General features: G+C 35.3%; 1 protein-coding gene across 1 annotated transcript in view; it reads right to left on the reverse strand.

The window, feature by feature from the left end:
* Positions 1–24,874, reverse strand: part of tusc3 (tumor suppressor candidate 3) — an 83,924-nt gene that overhangs the window by 10,750 nt on the left and 48,300 nt on the right. Inside the window, exons 5-8 of the mRNA XM_077205054.1 lie at positions 24,464–24,604; positions 23,710–23,799; positions 3,224–3,289; positions 1,687–1,759 (exon numbers count right to left, since the gene is read on the reverse strand). Of these exons, the coding sequence (XP_077061169.1) occupies positions 1,687–1,759; positions 3,224–3,289; positions 23,710–23,799; positions 24,464–24,604 (370 nt within the window). The remainder of the gene's footprint in view (positions 1–1,686; positions 1,760–3,223; positions 3,290–23,709; positions 23,800–24,463; positions 24,605–24,874) is intronic.

Raw genomic sequence — 24,874 nt, forward strand, 5'->3', positions numbered from 1 at the left:
AGAATGAGTTTGATGTGAGAAGCTCAGTGGAAAAAAGAAAGTCATGTAAAGCAAACTTGTAAGTGGGACAGAGACTCAAGCTGGAGGTGATTTCCAGTGCCACACACCTATGCAAGATGCATACTCATGCTCAGCCAAACACACACTTTAAAACACAACCCAATAAAATATACATGCACACACAATATCAATATGCAAAGGAACAAAATATGCTACTTTTATGCCTGTTATAGGACATGACTATGAAAAGCGTTCAACAAATAGATTTTTTTTTCAACATATTCAAAATGCAGTGTGAGTGCTGCTTGCCCTTGAAAAACTCAAACCCAAGATGCTGAGGTTGTGGGTGGTTTGCAGGCCATTTACTGGGTGTTTATTGAACTGTGCACTTTTAGAAAATAAACTCTCTAAATGAACTGAGCTGAAACTGTTCACACTCACACTCCAACAGTGGAAATACAAATCCCACCACAATGTCATTTTTACCACATCTCAAATTATACCTATTCTGTTGTGGAAATGACAGTAGATCCGTAGGTCCATCCATCCATCCATTCTGTTTGAATGAATTTTGGAATAAATTGGCATACTACTTTGTCTTGCTAAATCAAACGTCACACTTTTAGCATAATATAATAAAGTATTGCATGATTGGAAATAAAAAATATATTAGTGATAGTTACTTTCATATCTTTTTGTTTTCTTCACACATCAAACATCTAATTTAATTTCAAGTACGCTTTTTACTGACTCTCTTTCCATGGTAACCTATTACACTAATTTCAGAAACAACTTTAATAGACGAAAAATATCAGTGTGGTGGAAATGACACCACAACTGTGGGACAGAAGCAATTATATATTTTCATAAATTAAATATCTAAATGGTTTATGATTGTTTCATTGCTTAGATTATCATAGTTTAAAAAAATGTGATACAATATATTATTAATGTATAATCATATCTTAAGATTGAAAGTCTGGAAGAAAATATAAACGATAAAAATTTTTTTTTTAAATGATTAAAAACAACAACAACCTGAAATCAAATCAACTACTGAAAGACACTTCCAGTCAAAAGTTTGCAATAATTAATATTTTTTTAATGGTTTTGAAAGAAGTCTCTTATGCTCATTTGATTAAAACAAACAAACAAGCAAACAAACAAACAAACTACTGTGATATATTATTTAGACTTAAAATAACTGTCATCTATTTGAATACTTTTTAAAATGTAGTTTATTCATGTGATAGCAAAACTTTTCAACAGACATTATTCCGGTCTTCAGGGTCACATGATCCTTCAGAAATCATTCTTAAATGCTGATAAGATTGGCAAGAAACATTTCTTATTATTAGTTTTAAAGACAGTGCTGCTAATTATTTTTGTAGAAAACTGATACACATTTCAAAAACATTTCATAGAAAGTTCAAAAGAACAGCATTTATTTAAAAATATAAATCTTTTGTAATATATATAAATACAATATAAATACATTCATAATATTCAGAAATGTTTCTAGAACACCAAATCAGCATATTAGAATTAATCCAGAAGGATGATAGGTGGTTATTTTCCATTCACGTTTCTAAGATATTTTGGTTCCTATATATGGCTATAGTCCCTCCTTCAGTTAGCTATACATGGATTCTGAACACAATAGCAATATGAAAGAAAGAAACTTACTCCTTCGTTTACCCACGTCTCCCTTAGAGGTGGCTGCTTCGTTCAGAAGGACCATTCCCATGGTGATGGCCGCATCTGAGATGGAAGTCAAGGAATGACTAGTGGCATGGATGTGGTTGGTTTGCACAATAAACAACCAGGACCTGATATGACGCTTACAGAGTGCCTGCAAAACTAAAGATTGGGCTGCAACTAAAGAAAGCATAGCTCTAGGACACAATGGGAAAAAGACACTCTTCAACTCTGAGCACACTTCACTCGGCTGGGAGGTCTCCTCCAGCCTGGGGGGAAAGCTAGGTGTCGGCAGACAGACAAACACGAGGTGTTCCGCCAGCAGGCAGAAGCTCCTCTCTCCTCCAGCAGCTGAGCCAGATGCTAGCAGTGGGTCTCGGTCTGTCAGCACACTCTGTACCCATCAGGCAAAGTCAACAAAACCACGTAATTACAGGGAAAGTTCACACAGAGAATGACACTCAAAAGGACATACTCGATATGGCCAGGTGCGCAAGTGTGTGTACAGTATGTTTGAGAGTTTCTATGAGGATAAACACATATATTTGTAAGAACATTTCACACAGCTGCACCTTGATGGATTTTGACAACAACAAATGAGTAGACAACACGTCTGACATTGGACTATTTGACAAAATAATAATAATTTTAGTTTACAAAATGTATATATTCAAGTTTGGGGTCGGGACTTATAATTTTTTTTTCTCTCTTATGCTCACCAATGGTAATGTTATTTAATAAAAATACAGTACACATAGTAATATTGTGAAATATTATTGCAATTTAAAATAACCATTTTTTATTTTAATAAATGTAAAAAATATATGTATTCATCTGATGGCAAAGCTGAATTTTTAGCATCTTTACTCCAGTCTTCAGTGTCACATGATTCCTCAGAAATCATTCTGAATCATAATATACTAACTTTGTTCTTAAGGATTATTATTATAAATGTAGAAAAACAGTTGTGCTGCTTAATATTTTTGGAACATAATAAAAGTATTTACTGTCACTTGATTAATTTAATGTGTCTTTTAATTTAAAGGAGCATGTGAAACCAGCAGACCAATCACAGCGCTTGCAGTCTGTGTAGAATTGACGCGTCGTTACATTTTTGGAAAGGTGCACATCAGGCTACACGTGCTACACACAGCCTACGACGTGCTACAGGTTCGACACAGAAGTACAAATCAGCTTTTACTGACCCCAAACATTTGAACAGTACTGCATTTAACTAACATATATACACTGTTTTATTTTTGTCTTGCCATATTTGTTGTCAGCAGTACAGTATGTGTAAATAAAAATTATATATGTATTTTTGTTTTAATTTTTACAAACAAAATAATCTGCAAAACTAACAATCTTTTTCTAAACACTAATATTCTTCTACAATTCTACATTTTCAAAAGTTAACAGAATGATGAAGAGACCTTTGTGAAGTCAGTGGGTTATTACGGTTAACTTCATTAACAGAACAATGTGCCAGGTCCATTGTGCAGAGGGAGGTTTTATGTGAAAGGATATTCAACAGAAGAATAATGTGAGATTCAGCCACAAATTGAGCTTGACTGCTGCCGTGGATATAACTCTGAAAAACACAGAAAAAAACAAGATGATAAACAAACAGTGAAAGCGGAGCTTGAAAGGTCTATTGTCTGAGTCGTATCACTTGACACTCCAATACTATGGCTTTTTGATAAGTAATGCTTTATCATATTTATCATACTACAAATGCATGAATAAAAAAAACACACACTCCATCACTGACTTTGTATTTAAAACATATATATAAATACAATCTTAGAAGGGAAAAGGTCAGATAGAAAATAGCCAATAGACAAAGGTCAAAGCAGAAGAATGAAAAGAAACCTTGACAATAAGTGATAAGAGCTTCAATGGGTCAGTGAAAAGAGCACTGAAGCATTCGAACACATCAAGTCATAATGACATCTCCTGTTCTCTGGAGTAAAACCACTCTAAACGTAGCATAAGCTAAACCTTCATTCATCTGTGGTAGATGAATGTGCAGGAACATCGCAGAATAGATGCAGGTTCAATGAAAGACTGAAGTTTCCAGCCTTGCGTGGAGTTTTAAAGAGATAGGTCATACATGCATTAGATTAACTCATTTCATTACAATCAAACTTGAGTCGCTATATTAGGCTGCTTAGATTAGGTCAGCCGGAACTGGGAACACTTCCCTTAAATCCTGATGTACTCGTTACATCATAAGAAGAATGGCATCTACGCTAATTTTAGTGTCTTTGTTTATCCCGAGGTTATCCCGCAGCCTGCCGGATCCAGGCCGTTTCCAGATCTGACGAAGGACTTTCGCCTGGACCTGATGACAATGCAGTGCTGAAGTGCCAACTAGCCTCTCCCTATGGAGGATCCCTATACCACTCTACAGATAAAGCGTTGTGGAATTTTTCGGTTCGCGTACCTACCTGAATGATAAGATAAAATAAAATTCTCCATCAAAATTTATAGACGAGACAAGTAGTCTGTTTAGGCATGGTTTGTAAGGAATTACAAACCTGCGCACATATATTCAAACGCACATAACTATAGAATCACTTCTTAATGCGCATGTGAACGCCATCAGCGTCTATCACAGGTTCACGTTTAAAGTCTGTTTAGAGAGAACGGTGTCATCTTAAAGGCCCCTAATTTAATAATAAATGATCATTTAGACGGAAGTGAATAGATCAAAACTAACTTTAGCTGGAAAAAACATTTTTCAAGAACCACTATAAAACCAAACCAATCTCTGTTACCTTAAATTACATGTTTATCTCTGTAAAGCTGCTTTGAAACAATCTACATTGTTAAAAGCGCTATATAAATGAGGATGACTTGACTTGACTTGACTTAAACACAATGAAATGTTATTTATTACGTGGAACACAAAAGGAGTAATTCAGCAGAATGTCCATGATGCTCTTTTCCATACAATAAAAAAGAAACAATGCAATGTACGTATTATACAATTATTTAAAAGAAACCCGTAGGACTCATGTGCCATATTGCAATTCTTCTAAAAACATGCAATAGAACAGACTGAAATTTAAGTCTGAATGTGTTCTTTTGTGTTTGGAAGGTAAAGAACAATCATACAGGCCTAAACTGATATAATCAGCCAGTGCACCAATTTAACTTATAAAATCTACAGCTTTAGAAATCAAAACTTTGTATTCAACAATGTATTCAATCAATCTACTAACATATTTACATAGGAGGCTTAAAAGAAGCGGTATAAAATGATAATATATTAGATTAACTCACAGATGGAAAAAGTAATTTCAAGGTGAGATAAACACATTCTTTAAGAGCAATGTACGTTATCTTTTAGTTCAGGGGATTTTATTTTATTGTCACAGAATTCTATCTAGATTTAGGGATCAACTAGATACCATCACTGAATGTCACTGAAATATATGAATGAATATCAAAATTTTGAATGAAGCCTATGTTGAGACATGCAAATATTGAATGCTTTTGATATTCAGTGTGACACTAAATATAAAAGAATCGATAGTCGACTTGAACACAGCAATAACAAAGTATTGAGGAACTAAACATTGCCATAAACGGCTCCTCGATACTCAAGGCTGTTGTCACTTGCAGGATTTCATGTAGAGACAGAATAAAAGAAAGATAAAGGAGGGATTGTGAAAAGTAGGGATCCATTAAGAAGAAGAAGATATGAGCAAGGCCAGTGCATTTATCACTGTCATGTCACCTGTCGCCTCTGGGTTAACGCATCTGCTAACATTTAAGCACAGCCATACCCTGCATATTTTCATATGAAAGAAAATGACATTAGAAGCTCTTTCAGCACTAACACAGAGAGACACCACTGTATTATTCTACTTATATGCCGTATCTGTCATTGGGCATTTGCAACTTAAAAACAGTCATTTGTAACTTTTGAAAACACCCGCAAGTATTTTTACTTATTTATTTGGCAACTTTTTGTTTAGAAGTCATTTATTAATATTTTTTGTTTGTTTGTTTTGGGAGATTTTGTCATTTTTATTAAAAAGATAGTGAGAGGTTGTGATATAAAGCGATAGGAAGAAGAAACGAAAACTGAATAAAGAAATAAGCTGGAGTAAGAGGCCACGTCTACAACTGTAAATCACTTATTAATATATAAATTACAGTTCAACTTTAATTTGGAATGGTTAATTCTTAAGGTCTGTCAATTGATTATTTTTCATTCAAAATTAAAATTAAACAATCAACTGACAGAACTAATTTGAATACTGTCGCTGTCGGGCGGAAACCTTGTCCAAAACCACTATTTTTCAGGAAATGGATTTTCTTTTTCAAAAGTTGATATTGTGAATTTTATATATGGTCAGACACATGCATTTGTCATTATATTATTAAAATTCTATAAAAAAACAAGCTCAAATGGAGTTATGAGGTTTTTGTTTTTTACCAGCGAACCAGACATGTGTGTTTTGTCCGCCATAAGAACGGCCAAATCTGAGGAAGTGAGTGCATCACATTAGGTTTTCATCAACTTACAGGTTATAAAGTTTACTGCATAGCTATGTGGGCTCTCAGTTTTTTCTCTGTCATCTGGCTCAAATCTCATGTTATAAAAAATGAAGTGCTTCGCACAGGCTATTTAAGACAGTGTTGATCATGTCTTTATGACAAATGCTAGACCAAGACACTCTTCTCCGCTCCTCAAATACATAAAACATTAGCCTTTATATAGTGTTTCTTAAATAAAGAAAATGCTGTACTTATTCAAACAACCAGTTATTAATTAATCCTTGCATTGCACACATGCAGAGATGGTCCAAAATGCATGTGGCACTTCATTCAAGATAGAGATGGGGCATAATTATGAGGTTTACAAGGTTTAGTCACAAGCTTTTTTTATACTTTTCCTTGGTTAAATATTTGCAAAACCCAAAGACAGACATAAAGGGTGACCAAAAGTAATGGTTTATAATAAAGAACTAAAAAAATGACTAACTATATGGAGATACAAGGTTTTCGCTTGACAGAGACAATATGACATTTGTAAGTTAATAAAGTGCCTGCTAACAACAAAACAAGAACTTAATTAACTGCACATAAACACAAAGTTAATGAAGTGAACAAAAGAGATTTAAATACAGAAAAACAGAGGAATGAATGAAGAGGTGTAATAAAACATGTGAGAGAATCAGTAGTTGTTAGGACAAGTGTTGGTGTCATTGTGTGGGCAGATATATCCTCATCATACTGTTCATTTATTCAGAGTTGACTTCTGCTCTGGGCTTTGAGGCAATGCTCTAAAGAGGCGATCCAACGTACCCATGGTGCACTAGGGTTACAGATGTCTACTTTACAGTCAGACTGACGTCACCATCCAATGAACCATCAAACATCATATTTAGTTCTGTGTAGGAGCATACATGACTGAATGTGATCATTACAGCCGCCTACATGCATTTGATTTAAAAATATACATTATTTTTGACTCATGCTAAAATTCTACTCCTACACTTTAAAAAGTGCACCGTCTGTTAAATGAATGTCCTCTGGCTTTTGAAGTTTAAAAACATGCAAATGTGAACAAATCACTAGAATTAAATTATTAGACTTGTTTTAAATTTATCATCTGTTCAATTAGCAAAATAAAACAAACTTACAAATATCAGACTCATCACGACGGCGGCATATTTTTCACACCAAAAAAAAGAAAAAAGAATATTAAATATAAAACCATGAAATAATATCAGTGTATTCACGTATGGCATGTGCGTTTTTCATTAATAATTTCACTAAGTATGAGGTCAATATACATTAGCCTACAAACACAATGTTGGTGGTGTGAAGCAAATGAAAAGTTATTAAAAATGTGCTGAGAATATAAATGTAATAGAATATAAAGAAGGAACCACCATAATACCTTTTCACATATACAGTACAAACCAACACATATGAAAGAATATGAGACCATCTCTATAGTTTGCCATTAGGTTTAGCCTTGAAATTCAAAGACAGAAACTCAGTCAAAATGCCTGGGGACACTTCAATAACGGTTTAATGATATACTGGATTCTCAATAATGCCACTAATTTCCTCCAGAGAACAACAGACAGTAGAGCCACCCGGAGAATGAATCAGCAGTGAATTATCTTCGTCTGTTGCGTTCTTGAGAGGATGGTTTCCCGGAATACTCATCTAAAGTGACTATTGTGACTAGCTTGCAAAAAAAAAAATTATAATAGTAGCTCTAGTATTTTGAAATACTATTATTTTTCTATTTATTCAGACAGAGCAGATAACATGGATGACTAAGTGACCAAAAATATGGGAGGAAATTGTCATTATTTACTTCAAGTTCACGTCATTATAAAACTGCACAACTTCATTTCTTTCTTTAATTATTCTGGTATGATGCTTATCACTAAAAATGTAACTCTCAAATTAGATATTAACTGCTGCATCCAGATTATTGAGTCAGAACTTGAGAAGCAGATTGGCACAATTCATGAATTAATTGTTCAGAATTGTTTTGTAAGCTGAATCACCTGACTCACTCCAAAATATGTGACTAAAGAATGATTTGTTCATCGCTACTTTACCCATCATGAACACCACAAGAAGAATTGAAGTAGATGTCAAGATTTTCAGTGAATATCTACTTAATTTTCAGATTATTCCTTGCCTAAAGTTATCGTATGGTTTCAGATGAACCGGAAAATAGCATGCATGTAATATGAACCATTTATATGTTGCTTCTGAGTCCTTCTTGAAGCTCAAAAACTCTCCATTCATTGTACAATTCATGGAAAACAATAACCAGCACCATTCTTGACTTTTTTTTAAAGATTTATTTTGTGTTCCACAGAACAAATTAAGTCATACAGGTTTGGAATGACATGCTGGTGAGTAAATCTTTACACAATTTATTTTTGGGTGAACTGTTCCTTTAATCACAGTGAAAGTTTACACAATTTGCCACAACCCACGCAAACTTAATCTATGAGAAGTGAAGACAAGTTTGATCCCAACTTCAGATAAAATGCTCTGAATTCTGCATATGGAATTTTCAAAACAGGACGGATCATTAGAATGCCAAACTCCTCAAGACACCCTGCTGTATGAATCTTCCTTTGCAGAATGGTTCAAAATTGTCCCAGCAATCACTTTGATTTGCATGGAGTTTCATCTGAGCCCACTTTGAAGTTCTCTTATTGAAAAGCAATTCATCTAGCTCAAATAATATTGATGCCTTTTTACCGTGCTCCTCTCAAAAGAACAAATTCTCATAATCAGCGACGTAATAACGTTTTACTACGACCCATGCAACTGTTTCCAATAAACAACACTACATATTTCATCACCATGGTTGTTTTTTTGCCCTTTTCTTTTTTATTCCCTTCATTTTCCACTTGAATGGCTTATTTTAATGCTGCATTCAATCTGTGAAACAACGCAAAGCTTTTACTCAAAAACCCAGAGGAACATGCATAGCTAATTAGCGCAATGACATAAATTCGAAAAGTAAATTGCAGTTGTGCACAATAGTCGCAATGAAAAATACCGTAATACTCTCTGTGGCCCTTCCAATGGATCTGATGAATTAAGAATTACAGTATGTGTTCTCTTTCCTTAGACAGGGAAAATAGCTGCAGCTAAGTGTGAGTAGGGAGGAATAAGTTCAATGCTCAGCACAATAATTGGACAATGAATATATGTGTGATTATTCAATTAGGGATACAAATCTATGAGAGACCATGAATTTATTCAGGTTTCAGGATTATACATTTGGAGACTGATGGTTAGAGACAATCATGTCTAACTGGATGTCGAATAAGCTAATTTCAACATTTCTTTGGGGTGTTGAACTGAACTTCATAGCATAGCATAAAACCGTTATGGATACCTTTGTCTTGAGCTTCGATGAGAAATCCATTTCTTTTCCCAAGTACAAGTGTATGAGACCCCTTGTACACTGACATTGTATACTCTGTAGGTTTTGGAGAAAACCCTGCTGTTTAAATTAATTGCTGTAATATAAGTGATGTGTGATTTTAAACTGCAAACGACAAATTTTCTTCTTCAGGGACGTACAGTCACCTAATAGTTTTGATGTAGTAACCTTTGCAAACCATTTGTTCCTGTATTTTTTTTCTCCCACTGTTTTAAGGCTTCACTATTAAAGGTCAAAAGAATGAATCAGTGATGGAGATAAATGAAAAAGGGGGGGGGGGGTGAAAAAAGAGAGAGAGAGAGAGAGAGAGAGAGAGAGAGAGAGAGAGAGAGAGAGAGAGAGAGAGAGAGAGAGAGAGAGAGAGAGAGAGAGAGAGAGAGAGAGAGAGAGAGAGAGAGAGAGAGAAAGGCAAAAAAATATAGGTTTGGTTTAGAGCACAAGTGGGATTTTAATTATACATTATTGCTTACGGATGAAGTTCAGCAAATAAAAAAGAAAGAACCCATTCATTTTCTGTCTATTTTTTAATGATGACAATGAGCATTTGCAAAACACACACACACGAGAAGGAAAAAAAAAGTCCTACCCTTATGAAAGTTTCAAAGTCAAAAAAAATAAAAAAAATAATAGTAATTTATCAAATCATCACCAGGCCAGGGCACTTCAATCTTTAAGGGGCCAGATTATCAAGATGAAAAAACTCAAGGGAAGAAACAATTTTCAGATTAATTATTAGCATATCATTACACACATGCATGTGAGTAAGATGTTAATATGAAAAACAGAATAAATACACTTAATGTCTGTTTACATTTAAAATAGCCATGGGAAATTCAATTCAAGCTTTATAAAATTTATTTAAAAGGATAGACCTGAAAACTGGATTTACTTGTAATTAATTAAAGTCAAATAAATAAATAATTCTAAGATCTTAGTTAGTTTTAATTGTAACAATATCACTGTTTCCCTGTACTTTGCTGCATTGGCGAGCATAAGAGACTGTAAAAAAAATTTAAAAAGAAAATAAATTTCTCACCGACTGCAAACTATTGAATGTAGGGGTGTAACGATATTCGAACCGAACCGAAAAATCGCGATACAGAACACACGATTCGAATCGCGATACTTTCATTGCGTTCCGAACACGCCCCTCCCCGCCCCCTGCTACCCCGGCTGAAAAACTGCCTTATGTTCAGTTTACATGTTTTCATACAATGTGTTGTGTGTTGATTATTATATCTAAAAAATAAATAGCATCTGAATTTAGGTTAAAAGTCTAGGCTACAACCTTTAATGTTATAGTAATGTGCGGCTCCCTATATAGTTTACAGATTTAGCAGATTTTTTTTTAATCCTTGTGAATTGTAATTGAATTAATTTAAAGACAAAGAAAATGTTTTCATTAATCCACTGTTTAAAAAAAAGAAAAAAAGAGCAATTTTAGCTTTTTAAACCGAACCGAACCTAACCGAGACGTCAAAACCGTGGGAAAACCGAACCGTCAATTTTGTGTATCGTTACACCCCTAATTGAATGGTAGTGTATAATATAGAACAGTGGCAGCTCGTCAGGGGAGGCACAGTCTACCGAAAAATGAAATGTAAATAGGAGATGGACAATTTAATGTTCCCCGTTATTTATTTAATTTCATGTCTCAGAATGAGTATTTCTTGTTTGTAATTTCACCACTGTAACAGTTGGTAGAAGAAGTTGGAACCACCGCTGGTCTTTCCTGAACGAGCCGAATCTACTGATATAATTAAACTGCTAAAGCGAGTCTGACGGAGAGAAATGCAGGGGGAGCAAATCCATAGCCAGAGACTTGGGCTGCATCCGAAATCGCATACTTCCCTAATATATAGTAGGCGAAAAACAGTAGGTGATAAGAGAAGTATGTCGGAAATCACAGTACTCATAAAAGAGTAGGGAAAAGGTACCTGGATTACCTACTACTTCAGTGAGATTCTGAAGTGCATATACAATGGACACTTTACTATCCATGAGGCCACGGGAGAGGATTTATGAATGACAATGATGCGACGCAACTGACGCTGGAAGGTCACATGATAATAACAACATGGCGAATGTAGTTTGCCAGATTGTATACATACTACACACATTCATACTATATAGAACGTACTTTTTTAGCAGTCACAATGTAGGTACTTATTCCAAATGAATACCAACTCCAGATACTATGTGATTTCAAACACATCCTTGGTTAAAAAAAAAATAGCCTCCGTTGATAAAAACCCACCAGTCTCCACTGATATAGAACTCTCATTTTACACAAGAGCTGATTTTTGAAGAATTTCTTCTTTGAACCAAAACTTTGGTCTACTTTTTGTCACAAATTTTTGCCTGTATCGAATAAGACACTGTCATCATTTTGCCTGGAGAAGACCTATTAAAATAAATAAATAATAAATAAAATAATAAAACCTATTTAGAGAAATTTTATTGGATAAAACAGGATAGAATGTGATACTTCTAGTTCATGCCTAGGACACTATAGCTGAACTGTGGGCAGAAAAAGCTTAAAAGCACTCTGAATGTGGACGAGCCATCGCTAAGATTTGTCCAAAGTACGCCCTGGTGTATCAGGCACTCCAGCGATTATCAAAATCAATCGGAAAGCTGTATACAAATGATTGACGGGCCATGTTTGGCCGTCGGCAGCCAGCTAAAGAGCCCTTACATAGGCAGTTGAGTCCTTGCTTTTTTGTGTGTGTGTGTATGTGTGTGTTTTGTTTGCAAATAGCCCCCAAAAAGGTCAAGGTATTTTTTTTAGACATTTCATGCATCATCAGTTTTGTAACATTGCTTAAATCGTGCCAACAACCGAAGCATTCATTCAAGCGCAGTGGCCATTTTCTTCCCTCAGTATTTCATCATAAAACCACATTAAAAGGAGCACTTGCTAGGAAGCAAAAATCCAGTCACTAAGGTTTGAATGTGCAGTACGTAGCTGGGAGCATCTATCAGGCTTTTGAGGAATTTTTGCGGTTTCTGCTGGCAGATTGAATTTTTACTCTGTGTGGGAGCAACCTTTCATTACCCCTACACTGTCATCAAGCATTACGTCTCCACTCACTCAATTGTTGGCGATGCGCTGGCCCAGCAGTGGCTCAGTGTTGGCATCACCATGACTTTAGTCCCCCTGAGGCCTGTCACTCCTTCCAATGGGTTTTAGTCTGGTTTTAAAACACGTGTTTTAAAAGACTGGTGTTGGGTGCATAATGTTGATGGTGGATTTAATGCGTTGACTTAGATCTTATAATCGGCGTATAAGTACAAAACTGTTCACTCCAAGACATATCCAAATGGTGAGTACACCACATCCTTTCGTGTGGATTGCGTTTCAAACGGTTCTGTGTGAATGGTAGACATCTCTCCCTTGAAATGAGCACTCTTTTTGGGTTGGAGTGGTTTTGATTCAGATCAATTTGTCTGGAGCGCCAGCTCATCAGCGGGCTGTTCTGAGAGGCACTTGGAAACAGGCTGGCCGACAGCCATAGAACCAGACGCACACTATGAAGGGAACGGAATCAGTACTTATAGGGGTGTGAATATTCAATGCTATCTCACGACCAATTCATACGAAATTTACACGAGTGAGTAAAAGGTGGCTACGAGTGAGGTCGTACGAATTTGTACGATTTGTCTAGGCCCACGTGATGGGTAGATTTAGGGGCGGGGTCAGGGGTAGGTCATTCGTACGAATTGGGCAACTCGTAAAATATGTATGATTTAGCAAAAAATCGTACGAATTCGTACGAGTGAGGTCGCATGAATTTTACGAGGTGGCTAATTCGTACGAATTTATACGACCTCACTCGTACGAATTCGTATGATTTTTGCTAAATCATACATATTTTACGAGTGATCGTAATTGCCGTGACATCGGGTTGAAATATTTGCTTTCAAACTGAATGTACAAAAAAAATGTACATGCACATTCTGTAATAATTTACTTGCCCGCATTAAATTCAAAATCTGTTCGACTTTTTGTTATGTTGAACAGAAAGGTGAATTTTGAAGAACTGGATCAGTCTAGTTTGTGAATGAAACATTAAAACCTGGATCAACTGATTAATTATGACATCCAAAACCTCATAATGATTCATGCAGATTGCACCAATAGCTATGTTTCCATTTAAGTTTTCAATTTAACTTATGCGCAAAATTGGAATATCGCATTTAACATTTGCGAAAAAAGCAGCGTTTTCATCCCATGTGTTATCTTGCGTTCAGATGGCTGGTATTTGGGAACGCAATCATCCAAGACACTTCTGGGAGGTCGCCATTATACCAAATCATTCTGATGACACACTTTGGCTCATGTATTTCAGAATGATCAAACCAACATTTGTGATGCTGTGCATTAATGGGTCCACTGGCTAGTCCAGTTACACAATCACATCCACTGTTGAGGCAAAGTCAGTTTCTTGTTGAAAAAGTTTTTTGTTTTTTGCATCAAAGGATTTAATCAGTTAATGTGTTTACATCGTAATTTATGTGCATGTGTTCTTATCGGATAAAAAAATGTATCCGCATCAATTGAGCGATTAAGCCTTTTAATGCACATGTTCAGAATTTATGCGCATCTTGGCATTTCCTTCAAGCAATTTGTTTATGCAATATTCCAAATTATGCATAAAAATAGGTTGATGGAAAGTTGGAAACATAGCTAATGAGAACAAGGTCGGATATCAAATCATGCAGTCTTTTGTACTTCACTATCATGTGACTTCAGATCATTCAGAACAAAGTGCATGAATTGTATGGACAATTTTAAATTCTTTTGTCATTTTGGAACATTTATATAATAATCATTTTAATAATTTTGCTCAACGGAAGAAATAATGTTTTCTTTAATATTATTGAGAAAACTAGTTTAAATAAGGCAATGGATCAAAATCTGAAATTCTGTCACAATTAGGGCACGATTCATAATTATTCTAAAACACATCCGTAAAAAAACATAAAAAGGTTTTATTTATAATAATTATTTTATTTATAAGGTAAATTACAGATCTACGTTTTATAGAATATAGGTCAAAATTATATTCGGTTTAATATATTAAGTATTAATTTAGAAATAAAATATATTATTAATCTTCATTACCTATGCATTTCATGCGCTTCAAGCTCAAAGCAAGCACTTTCTGAAGAATGCATCTACACCCTCCAACACAGGCTGATTCTTACATAATCAAAACACATAATCAGGATATTCAAAATACTTGTAAACACATTCAGCCATTCTTTCTCCACCATATTCAGGCCAGTTGGATGTGACAGTGCAAACAGCCTTTCAGAGTGTGTAAAATAAGGCTGCCAGCTCAATTTAGAGAAAGAGTTTTCAAGCCTGTCAAAATAATTCTCAAGCTTATGGACAGGGGGATACCGAGAACTCCTGCAGCCAACGGCAACCCTTCAGCGCAACTGTGTGGTGCCTAACAAGCTCAGGAAAGAGTTGCTCTGCCTGGAGAAGGACAGGTACTCCTAGACAGGATGAGAGGGTGCTGATTTCATCATATGGGACAAGACATTAAACGCTCAGACCAGCTGAGGCATTTGTGTTAGACAAACAAATCATCCATTCCCTGCATACTACAGCTAAAATCTTAATTACTTCACTACTTTATAATCATTGATTATGATGTAAGCTAATTATTGAAACTAATAAAACATTTAAAATATTTTAACTATCACTTACTGAACAAATATAACTTATATGAGCTTTGGCTAGTAGAGTGCCTCTGCTGGTAAATACCGTAACTACACCTTATGGGGACAAAAACCATAATTCTCCATAAAAAAAATAGCCATGTATTCAGATTATTTTGCAGGACCGATACATCCCTAATCTCATTATATTATAGTCAATAAGTTTTTTAAACATGTTGCATGAAAGGGGGTAGGTTAAAGGAATGACTTAAATAAATATTCTGTGATCAGTATAAGTTACGCTCACATTGACCCTAAAACAAAAGTCAAAATGGGATTCACTTTTGAAGGCTTTAAAAAGCAGAAATGTGATGCTTATAATTGAATAAAAGCACTTTCATTCATTCAATTCAAGTTGCTCTTGTAATTCTAACAGTCATTTTAGTGTTTTAGGTACACATTATTTTGGCATGTGAAATTGAAAAAATGGAAATGATTTCATACAGAAGAGATTTTTTTTTTCATGTAAAAATCATGTTAACAAGCATATTGTTTAAGTTTTATGAATCAGTGAGTACTTTGATGTTTATGGATTGACTCCATTCACTACTGGGACTGATACATTTTTTGCAGTTTTAAAGATAATGAGAGACAAGTCAAAATTAATATTTGTACTGATCAACGTTATAGCCACCAGTGCTGTTGAATGACCTTAAAGGGTTGGTTCACCCAAAAATGAAAATTCTGTCATTAATTACTCACCATCGTGTCGTTCCACATCCATAAGATCAATGTTCATCCTCAAAACACAAATGAAGATATTTTTTTTATGAAATCCGAGAGCTTTCTGTCTCTCCATAGAGACTATATTCAAGGCCCAGAACGATAGGAAAGACATTGTTGAAGTAATCCATGTGACTCTAGTGGTTTAACCTTCATTTTATGAAACATAATTTACCACTTTATTTATGAAAATATTGATCTGCAAAGCATGTTCAAGAGAGCACCACGTGCATGTGTGTTGTGTTGACGTGAGAGCTGACATTATTGTGTGAATTCAATTTGGATAATATTATTTAGTAAATAAAGTGGTAAATTATGTCTTTTGTACAAACAAAGCACTCGCGTCGCTTCATAAAATTTAGGTCAAACCACAATGGATTACTTTAATGATGTCTTTCCTACCGTTCTGGACCTTTAATGAGGCAGTTGCATTAGATCTCTATGGAGGGACAGAAACCTCTCAGATTTTTTTCAATTAAAAATATCTTCATTTGTGTTCGGAAGATAAACAAAGGTCTTATGGATGTGGAATGACTATTCCTATGATTATTCCTATAAAAGAAGATATTTTGAAGTATGTCAGTAACCAGGCAGTTGATGGACCCCATTGACTTCCATAGTAGGAAAAAAAATGCTATGAAAGTCAATGGGGTCCATCAACTGTCTAGTTATCAAAAATTCTTCAAAATATCATCTTTTGTGTACAGCAGAAGAAATAAATTCACACTGGTTTGAAACAACTTGAGGGTGAGTAAATGATGGCAGAATTTTAAAGTGAACTATTCCGTTATCTACGTATTTACTAACTGCATCCATTAACATCACCCCCACAAACCTAGCATGAATGTTTTACACATATTTACAATGCCTCAAAATAACAGCTTCCTGTATAAAAAGACCACCTATCGACCACACCATGCGCTGGATACAAATAGACGACACTCGCCATGGAAACGGATGAATGTCAACAAAGAAAAAAGGTTATTTTGGAAACTGACCAGCTGTGAGAGGTCACAGTGGCAGACAGTCTGGAGTCTTCCGGACTGGATCTGACTGACAGCTCGAGCTGATACCAATGGAGAATCAACAATGACACTCAAAAAAAATGCTGCCTCCCAAACCTCCAGCTGCTTGTTTAGAAAAAAAAACTCTACAAAAAAAAAAAAACTTTACAACAAGTCTTTTGTGGTTAGTTACATACCGTACACCATTCATTAGCTGTCACAAATAAAATGAGAAAAGTTAAAAACCCCTGCTGGCAAAATAAGATTGGCGTCAACGTGATTAATTCACAGTTAATCTGCCTTTCCTTCTCCTGTTTGTTATTTTCCTTTTAGCTTTCTTTATTATTATTATTCTCCGCAGGTCTCTTGTTTCAGCTGTAATTAAAGCTCCCATTTGCTACACAGATTCATTTCTATTGCTACACTCCCTCTGCATCAACGAGTACAGAAGAAAAAAACCCACTAGTTGCCAGGAAGAGATCTTGAAAAATCTCTGCCTCGAGTGCAACATTTATTTAATGCTTCAGTTCACAGTTCAATTCGGTTAATAAAGAATCCCCAGCAAAGTTTCGTCCAAGCTAAAAGCCAAAATATTTGCCGAGATGTAATAAAAGTGACAACGTGCTGGAAGGGAAGGGCAGATGATTTACCTCTTACTGTTGGTAGATACAGAGACGCTGCAAGAGTTCATTAACAAATTGTGGGAAATGAAATGAAAATGGTGAACTGAAGGCTATGCGGGCAGAGGAGCTGGCATCTTCAGGTGACTTTGAAGGAGAACACTGAATATGTAATCCTCAAAGAAAGTTTGTCAAGAGACAAACTTTTTAAGTGAATAAATGGCACAAAAAGCACAGTTCAGGCCAAATACTAGAGAATTAACCTATTTCCGGTCCAGAAGTTTGATTGGTCAAGCAGTTTGCATCACTCAACTTGTCTGTCTTAACATTCCAAACCAGTGTTAGTGAGTGGTGTGAAGTGATTTTCTACTTTATCACGGAGAAACAATGATTTTAAAGAGAAAAGTCTTTCTAATGACTCACTTTATAACCATTGTGAATCATTCAAATGGGAATACTGCAGGTACTTTGGGGTAAAAAAGTGCTAAACCAATTGATTTTATCAAACGATATTATCGTTTCAACTGATACACTATCTGATTTTGGTGAAAAAAGAAAGCATCTCATGACAAATAACCCTCAGTGCCTTTTACCTGGACTTGGAGGCATTTTTGTAATAGTTACAAAGTCAAAAAATAAAGACAAAATAAATGACTTTATAGCACGGTATAAAAACCTGGTAAATGTTGAGATTTGTTCAGCTCTTTTGGCCTAGAGCGTGTTCATCGTGAGTATCAACACAGCAAGGTGTCTGTGTGTGTGTTTGTGTGTGTGTGTGTGTGTGTGTGTGTGTGTGTGTGTGTGTGTGTGTGTGTGTGAGAGATCTATTCTAAGGTGTGAAACCACAAGTAGATGCATAGCTTCACCTCACATTTCCTCGCCATTTTGTCAGTAAGCAGTCAGATGCCTTTATTATCAAAACAACCTTCTACTCTCTAAATGGGTTTTTCTCTGGGCCGCAGGATGAAGCCGGAGAAAATGTGGAAATGGCACTTTCAGAGTCTGACAAGAGAAATATAATTTCATGCAAATGTAGTGTTTAGTTTAGAAAATCAGGGTAATGTTTTTTTTCCCCCAACCACTGTCTCTCGCACAACCTCTTTCCACTTTTTTTTTAATTTCACACTCCAACGCACAACTATAAATGATGACCAAAAATCTATCTCAGCAACATGCTTTAGTTTTGTGTACGACTGAGGCCTTTTAGCAAAGAATAATATTTTTTTCTCATGGACAACTAATTGTTCGCTTGTACGCATGGCCATGTCGCATACAATTCCTTTTGACATGAACTCACATGACCCTGAACAGTCACAAAAATGAAAAGCATTCTATTCAATATGTACAAAATTAAATGTAACACAATAAATTATATATATTGTTGTGCAATATGCATAAGAATACAATTATCCTGCCTCCTTGTTTGACATATTTAAGTTATATATTATGTATAATGCTTTTTGTTTAATTTTGATTATTTCTAAGCCTTTTATGGACAATGATCTAGCTCTTACACAGGTATTTTATTTATAATACAATGAATAGAACATTTGTATGACGTGTTGTAGTATTCACAGAGCAGTACTGTGAGTTATATGTGTGTGTGCGCATATGTTAAATTTGAGGTCAAAGAGATAAGGATGAGACCGCTCAACATATCGCTCTACAGATGACTTATTTAGGCTCAAAGTAGAGAAGAAAACATGCATTAGAGAAACTTAATAACTATTATGTGTTAAGTATGTTGCCGTGGATGAAAAGTGATTCAGACACGAGGAAAGTAGCTCGCCAAATGAGGAGGAGAACGCATAAAACAGGCCCTTTTTTGAAGGGTGCGTTCCCAGGCTGGATGACCTTATTTGGGGAGGTCACTAATACATCAGTGACATCAGATGCTGCTTCGGGACCACCTGAAGAGCTTTTTTGGCACAAGAACCATCGCTTCTATTGCCTTGATTAATTTTTATGTTGATATTTTAACTTTAATTTATATATAGCACTTGTAGAATATTTCTACTGCTAAATAAACTAAAAAATGACTTCTATTTTTATAACAAATTCTGCCTCCCGGGGAACTGATACGGAGAAGTCTTCTGTCAGATTGTAAATATTTTAAAATGCTTATTATATATTTTTGGGAGTATTAAGAACGAGTTGACACTGTACTTTCACACTAATAGAAGTGTACCCTTCAGGCCCAGCTTGGGGATTAAAGGACCGCAGATCAAGAAATCCTCCTGTTGTGAGCTAGATGTTCAGTGCCTGGAGTATGGGATTCATGGCATTGTTAGCAGCGTGTTTACGTCTCTGGATCAATGTTCAGGCCTGAATATTTCATAAAGGCTGTCTTCAGGCCACATTCTCAGAAAAAGAGGAATTAGAAACAGAGTCATAAGACAATAACACAGAGAATCAACAGCACCCCCCCCCCCCTCCCCCTCCCTCATTATCTCTTCACTAGCACATCCTCAAAATAAATGAACCATCATTTACCATCCAATCCTGTACAACAAATGAGACACACTATGAGCCTTTTTAACAATTTATAGTACATTAGCCTCTATGGCTCTGGCTTAATTGTCATTCGGAGATGCTTTTCTGCTCGTTTGTTTTCTGCCTTTTTGATTCCTGTCTTTTCCCAAAAGACTGAGATTTTTATACTCCGAGAGGTCAGTATTTTGTGGAGATATCTTAGCTATTTATAGAAGCTCCTATATCAACGAACAAGATTGCAAGACTGGATTACTTGATTTTGATTGGCCAAACATGGCACTCAGTAGTCATATATGTTTGCATAATGGTCTCTAAACTATCCAATTGGTTGTCGTCCCAACCAGTGTCCTATGTTTCTTGTAGAACTTTGCTCTCTCTGCTGACATAAAACAATCATTTGAACTGAAATCAATATTTTCTGTTTTGTATTTCATGCTTTGTGTCAGGGTTATTTTATGAGAATTAACAGAGTGACTGTACATTATCTATTACTCATAATTCATTTTTAAGTACCAAATCACTGAACGTGGCTTTCACGCAACTATGTTTTCTATTCACATTTTACTGCAACATACCTGCTGGTTTTGCATCTTTCCTTAACCTTGTGACTAAGCTCCAAAGGACCTCAAGAACAAACGACATGTACTGCACTAGTTTCCCATATATCACCATCACTCCATCACTCCAGTCTTTATATACAAAGTGTGTGTGTGTGTGCGCAAATGTTTTCTTTACTGTCACTTTTATTCAGCAATGATGCATTAAATTGATTAAAAGTAAAAAAAAAAAGAAAAAGAAAAACAGAACACAACCTTTTGAATGTTAGTCACATGGGAAACACAGATTTCAACAATCTAGAACAATTACAGTTGATTTAAATAATATAATCACAGTATGTTTAAGATTTGACGAGCTGAAAGAGCAGAATACAAGCAACTTAAAACACTTTGCTACCAGATAGACTGTAACATTGAGCTGGATTTCTTCTTTTTTTCATTTTTGAAATCTTATACATTAGATTCAATTAAATGTAATTTGAGTCTGAGTAAAAGAGTGTCAAATTAATGACTATGGCATGATGTAATATTTATTTAATACTTAAAATACTGTAATAACATCTAATATATATAAGGCATTACTCGGGAATTCCTACATATTTTAGCTCTTCCTGGATATGGAAATATTTTAATTGTCGATTAGGCTCTGGATTTGCATCGAGGTCTTGAGTCAACGGGGGTTTAATTTTACAATAGCACTAATGGTATATTTTGTATAGCACAGGTTAAATGTTAAAACCTTACCTCACTGACTTTAATTTCCCATTGTCATCAGCATTTTTTATTTCACCTCTGCCTCAGAGGGCTATTAGATGAAGAAACGCAGCTTCAACTTCCTGTCTGGAGCTTAATGAGGGACGGTGATGAAGTGCTACTGGGAAGGATTATGCACTGAAAGAAGCTGATCCTCTTATTTATATTTTAATAATTAAAATGCCTTAATCATTTCAGATTTATTGGTGTTATTGACTGGAGGGATCACTTAGAAGCCAATAAGAGGTAGATGCAGAACAGCAGGTGAGTGGGTTGTTTTTGTTTAAATATATCACAGGATTGTACATATTAACAACAAGTCTTGGCTATATTAAAAAGGTCCATTATTTAAACAATGAACAGACACACCCCTCGAGAAATTTGCTCTTTTCCATTGTTGTGCTGTGTCTAGCTGGCATTAAGCATTTTTTTTTGTTGCCATAAATAATTAAAATCACACTAAATGTTAATGTTACATCACTCTATTAGTTTTCTATATTTAATATAATATGATATTATAACAGGGTTCCTACACATTTTCCATTTCAAATTCCAGACTCAAATTTCAAATCCTCTCTGTACATTTTTCAGACCAATTTTAACATAAATGGTTCACACAGCATTATTTTCAGCACTATATTTGGTATATAGTTCAGTTATCTGTAATATTGTCTGTTTTTTTTTTATTTGGTTTTCTCAAAGTGATATCATGCACTTACAAACAAACCTAAAATGCTTTTAACCTGCATATATTCACCTCTGACACACCAGTTTGATAAATGTGGTTTGATGTATGTTGTATGATCAGCAAACAGCAAAGTACAGTCTGATTTAGATGATTGTTTGCTCTTTACTCTGTTGCTAGTTTCTCTTTGTGAATTTTAAAAGATACTTGCTTATGGTAGTTAAGACAAACAGTTTTGCGTAATGCAAATGTGTGCCTTGAATTCATTCAGTCGTGTTTGACAATCACTAAAAGGGTCACTTAGAAAAGATTAAACTGAATAGGGGCAACAGTCTGGAAATATTCACATATTTTTCCATACTTATCCAGACATGGCAATTACTCAAATAAAATTCCATATTTTTCCAACCTGTGTAGGAACCCTGCTATATTAATATTTGCACATGCACATTACTGTTTTTTAAATCAAAAGTGACAGTAAAAACATTTTGGATGTTACAAATTCAAATTAAATGAAATGCTGTTCACTTGAACTTTATATTTGCCAAATAATTCTGAAAAATGTATTACGGTATCCACAAAAAAACTGTTTTTCGCATTGATAATAATAAGAAATGTTATTATACAATAAACAAGCATATTATAATAATTTCTGAATGATCATGTAGCACTGTTGACTGGAATAATGTCTGCTGAATTCCGTTTTACCATCACAGGAATAAACTACATTTTTAAATATATTATATAGAAAACAGTTGAATGGTAATGTATGGCAGTGTGTGTGTGTGTGTGTGTGTGTATGTGTGTGTGTGTGTGTGTGTGTGTGTGTGTGTGTGTGTGTGTGTGTGTGTGTGTGTGTGTGTGTGTGTGTGTGTGTGTGTGTGTGTTAAATATATATAGTATACAATTATAATAGTAACAGTATTTGCATTGTCTGTATTTCATAGACTGTTTTTGCCTTGTATTCCTAGAAACATTGAGAGTGGAGACATGAAAGGATAGGGAGTAAAGCAGAGGGAGGGATGGTTAGATCTGAAAATGTCACGAGAGAGACGGATTCAAATTCGGGTCTCTGTGCAAAAAACTAAAAAACAATGCATGTGCTCTACCATCCAGGTCACTTCTCCAACATCCAATTCACATTTTTTCGTAGTTCTGTCTGGCTCCAACAAATTATTTGTCTACCAGTTCTATTTACACTGAGTGCAATATTTTTTATTTATGAATGTAGGCTATACCCTTACCTGTAGAAATTAATATTCCACAGGATTCATTGCCCGAGAACTGACGGGATGGGCCATATACCAAGAAGAACTTGAGCTTGTTTTTTTTATGCAAAACCTCACATAACATATAGCCATTTAATGCATAGACACAAACAAAGAAAATCAAATCATGAAAGAGCACAAACTGAGTTTGGAGAGGTTTAGACGAGTGGTGTGACACATATGGAGCTCTGAGACAAGAAGAGGGCTCTTAGGGTAGCACTTACCACTTGACCATTTTGAGGGTTCTTGTGGGCATATGGAGGACCACGAATATGATTCCACATCTGACCTGATGTCATGGCAAACACCACACACTGAGGAAAAGAGAGGGAGAGATAGATTTGTTAGGTGAGATATATGGCGATATGAGAATGACAAACAAAAAGAGTGAACGATAAAGATTGATTACATTCCAGCAGTCTGCAAAAAAAAAAAAAAAAAAAAAAAAAAAAAAAAACTGCCATTTTAATCAATATGGTGGATAACAAACTATTTCCATCAGAGCAGTAAAGGTCAGCTTTCAGACTTTGGGGAATACATAATGAAAGCCCAAGCTCTACAATTTACAGACAGCACAACACTTTCAATCAAACTTTTATGCAAGACACTGCACATAATTTGGGCCCCAGGTGGTAAAAAGCACAATGACTCTATACTTTTTCCCCTTGAGCTGTTGTCTTCTGTTTTTATTGCATCATCTTGGGTTTAGATACAATAAATTGGCCTATTTTATGGCTTAAAAACTCTATAAATAATTTTAATCTAGGTTTACTCCATGGTCAGCTGGTTTTATTTTTTTTAAAGGACCTTATAAAGCAATGGCAAAAGTCTTGAAGTTGAACGGTTCTAGGGCCACAGCGAGATGCCCATTGTACTGCTGCCAAGAAATGTATTGTTGTTTGATCTGGCAGTTTTTAACTGAAAGCATGGCTCCAGCATTTTAATTTGAATTAGGGATAAATAATCAGCATTAGGCACCAGTGCAGCCATGGCCCAGCCAGTCTTGTTGTAGATGAACTCCAAGTTGTTTCTGCGCAGGTAGAGGAGCCCACCGACCAGAGACACCAGCAGAGCCAGAGCGATCGTACCCGAGTAGTTGGGTGGCCGGAACACCCGAATCTAGACAAACAAAACAAAACAAATGACAACTTCTGACCAACACCTTATATTTAAGAAATAACAATTTGAATGCCAATGCTACATGAACAATGAATGGTCCAATGAGGTGGAAGCAACGGACTTTCTGTAAAAAGTTAAGATGTTGACACGTCAGCTCACAAGTTTGTGTTTGATAAGGGACCTAGAAATAAAATTTTAAATACTTATTGATTCACAATTACATCAAAATTTCAACAATTCTAACATGGTTGAAAATTGTTCAAATAAAAA

This window comes from Siphateles boraxobius, unplaced genomic scaffold (genome assembly GCF_051911475.1).
Source record: "Siphateles boraxobius isolate OS27281-9 unplaced genomic scaffold, OSU_SipBor_1 53, whole genome shotgun sequence".
NCBI lineage: Eukaryota > Metazoa > Chordata > Actinopteri > Cypriniformes > Leuciscidae > Siphateles > Siphateles boraxobius.